Source organism: Bidens hawaiensis, unplaced genomic scaffold, assembly GCF_021521415.1.
Source record: "Bidens hawaiensis isolate Kalapana, Puna unplaced genomic scaffold, B.hawaiensis_p1.1 tig00071525_1, whole genome shotgun sequence".
Taxonomy (NCBI): domain Eukaryota; kingdom Viridiplantae; phylum Streptophyta; class Magnoliopsida; order Asterales; family Asteraceae; genus Bidens; species Bidens hawaiensis.
The window spans coordinates 42,830-45,420 of record NW_027502514.1 but is presented as its reverse complement, the minus strand read 5'-3'; the positions used below and the strand labels follow the sequence as shown (position 1 = coordinate 45,420).

At 40.2% G+C, this 2,591-nt stretch overlaps 1 protein-coding gene across 1 annotated transcript; it reads left to right on the top strand.

Moving 5' to 3' along the window:
• Positions 1-808: 808 nt before the first annotated feature.
• On the top strand, positions 809-1,715 carry LOC143605806 (uncharacterized). The gene is made up of 2 exons (XM_077081786.1): positions 809-1,467; positions 1,553-1,715. The coding sequence occupies exons 1-2, from the start codon at positions 809-811 to the stop codon at positions 1,713-1,715; spliced, it is 822 nt and encodes a 273-aa protein (XP_076937901.1).
• The last annotated feature ends 876 nt before the right edge of the window (positions 1,716-2,591 follow it).

The window sequence follows — 2,591 nt, the reverse complement described above, 5'->3', positions numbered from 1 at the left end:
GACCCATTTAATTAAAACCTATGACCCAATTTAACCCATTTGAATTTTAAAACAACCCAAATTGACCCATTTGGAATGGTTTGGGTCAAGGTTGCCACCCCTACTATTTTTAAACGAATAAATATTACACTCTATTAAAATATAACTATCGCCTTGTGTATTACTGAAATCCACAAAATTCAAGTGTTAGATGGATAATTATTTTATGGAAAATCTATTTTAGGTCTAGATGGGAATAATTATCGTGTTGATTTTATTTTGTCCTAAATATATTCTAACGCGTTTGGGTTTGTTTATAGATACCGTGTTTAAAGGGTAGGGACATTGTATCAAGTTTTTGAGTCAGATTTCTTGATCATTAATAATATTGGGTGTTAGCCATATTGTTTGTGTCGATACGTTCATCTGATTACCATAATTGGTATCAGAGCAAGGTTCAAGAAACAACTGATCAAAGATCTCATGAAGATTAATCAGTTGTTGTCCGTGACCAAGGGACTCTTGAAGACCTGAAAGTAAGTATTAAAACTAATCTCAACTACATCGTGGTCTAAAAATAAAAATTGATTTTAGTATCAATTTTGAAAGTGGCGTTAAAACCGAGGAGGGTTTGAATCAATATTAATAATCTTGATTTGTATTGGTAAGAAGCTTCACGTGAAAAAAAAGGCTCGAAGGAAATATTAATTTCCGAAATCAGTTTTAATCAAGTCAGACGATGGGCGATCAAGCAGCAAACGAAACGAACCCGAACCCGAACTCGTTTCAATGTCCAAAGCTAACAACAACGAACTACACGGTATGAGCTATGCATATGCGCGTGCTGATGAATGTGCATGGCGTGTGGGACACAGTCGATCCGGGTAACGGCGATGCAAAGCGAAACAATATTGCAATCGCCTTGATTTTTCAATCGATACCCGAAGCACAGATTTTACAAGTTGGTAATTTGCGCACGGCGAAAGAGATGTGGGAAGTGTTAAAGACCCGACATCTAGGTGCCGAACGGGTGAAGGAGGCGAAGCTCCAAACCCTAACGTCAGAGTTCGACAGGTTGAAGATGAATGAAACAGGGACGATTGATGAGTATGCAGCCACGTTATCGAGTTACTCGTCAAAAGCCGCCACGCTCGGAGAGATATTCTTGGAAGAAAAAATGGTAAAAAAGTTCCTTACGAGTCTTTCGAGACGTTTTATTCATATAGTTACATCACTCGAACAAGTTTTAGATTTAAAGACGGTTGAGTTCGATGATGTGGTGGGTCGATTAAAAGCCTATGAAGAGAGAATAAAAGAAGACAATCTTCAAACCAAGAGCAGTCAAAGTCGGTTAATGTTCACCAAATCTGAACCATTTAGCAGGGGTCGAGGTCAAGGATCTCATGCTTCAAGAGGACGGGGACGCGGTCGAGATGATAAGAAAGGAAAAGGTATGGAACGAGATTTGTCACATATTAAATGCTACAGGTGCGATGAATTTGGGCACTTTGTCTAAACCGAACAGAAGAAAATAAAACAAATGGTTTAGATGTTTCGTTTTTCATGATGGAAGGTGTTCAGGAAACGTATACCTTAACGAAGATAAAGTAATTCTGACGAAGTACGATACCGATTCGGGCGAGACCGACATGTGGCACCTAGATAATGGTGCAAGTAACCATATGACGGGAAACCGTGAATACTTTGCAGAACTAAACGAACAAATAGACGGATGAGTAAGGTTCGGAGATGGTTCATGTGTGTCGATCAAAGGGAAGGGTTCGATCGTTTTTAAAGGTAAAAGTGGAGAACATAAATTGATGACCGATATTTATTATATTCCGGGTTTGCAATGTAATGTGATTAGTTTTGGTCAAGCAACCGAGTCGGGTTGTGATATTCGGATGACAAGTAACTACTTAACGATGCACGATAGTAGTGGGAGGTTATTAATGAAGGTCACGAGGAATGCCAAGATGCTTTATAAAATCCGACTAAATATTGGGAACCCAACTTGTTTACAAGCAAAAGTACCAAGTATGTTCTTCGGTGTTTGCGGGCCAATAGATTCCGGGTCTGGACTTGTGAAACCGAACCCAACCCAAACTTACAGCAGCAATAGCGACGGTTCTGAAACAAACTGCAGCAATAGCGACGATGAAACGGACGCTAAAAATAGCAACATCGACAGCCTTATTATAAACAGCAGCACTGCTGTCGCAAACAGCAGCGACAACGACAAAACTGTCGCTAAATGCAGTAACAGCAATGAAAGTGTCGCTAACAGCCCAAACCCCGTCGCAAACTGCGGTAAGGTAAATTCCGATGAAGAACTCGAAGAACTACTAGTGTTATTAAATGATGAATTGAGTAGTTTTAATGAAGCCAAATAGAAACCCGAGTGGATGAAAGCGATACGGGCCGAGATCAATTCAATCGAGAAAAAGAAAATGTGGAGTTTGACGGGGGTTACCAAAAGAAGTTAAGCCAATCGGTAAACGGGTATTCAAGGTAAAACGGAATCCCGGCGAGTCGATAAACAAAAACAAGGCGAGGCTTGTGATGAAAGGATGCGTGCAACAATCCGGGATTGACTATGATGAGGTGTTCGC

What these genes read in the sequence shown, in the direction of transcription:
- LOC143605806 (XM_077081786.1), top strand. Translation starts at nt 809, where the DNA reads ATGCATATGCGCGTGCTGATGAATGTGCATGGCGTGTGGGACACAGTC. An exon ending in TCACATATTAAATGCTACAG is followed by an intron (nt 1,468 to 1,552) that starts GTGCGATGAATT and finishes TCATGATGGAAG; the next exon opens with GTGTTCAGGAAACGTATACC.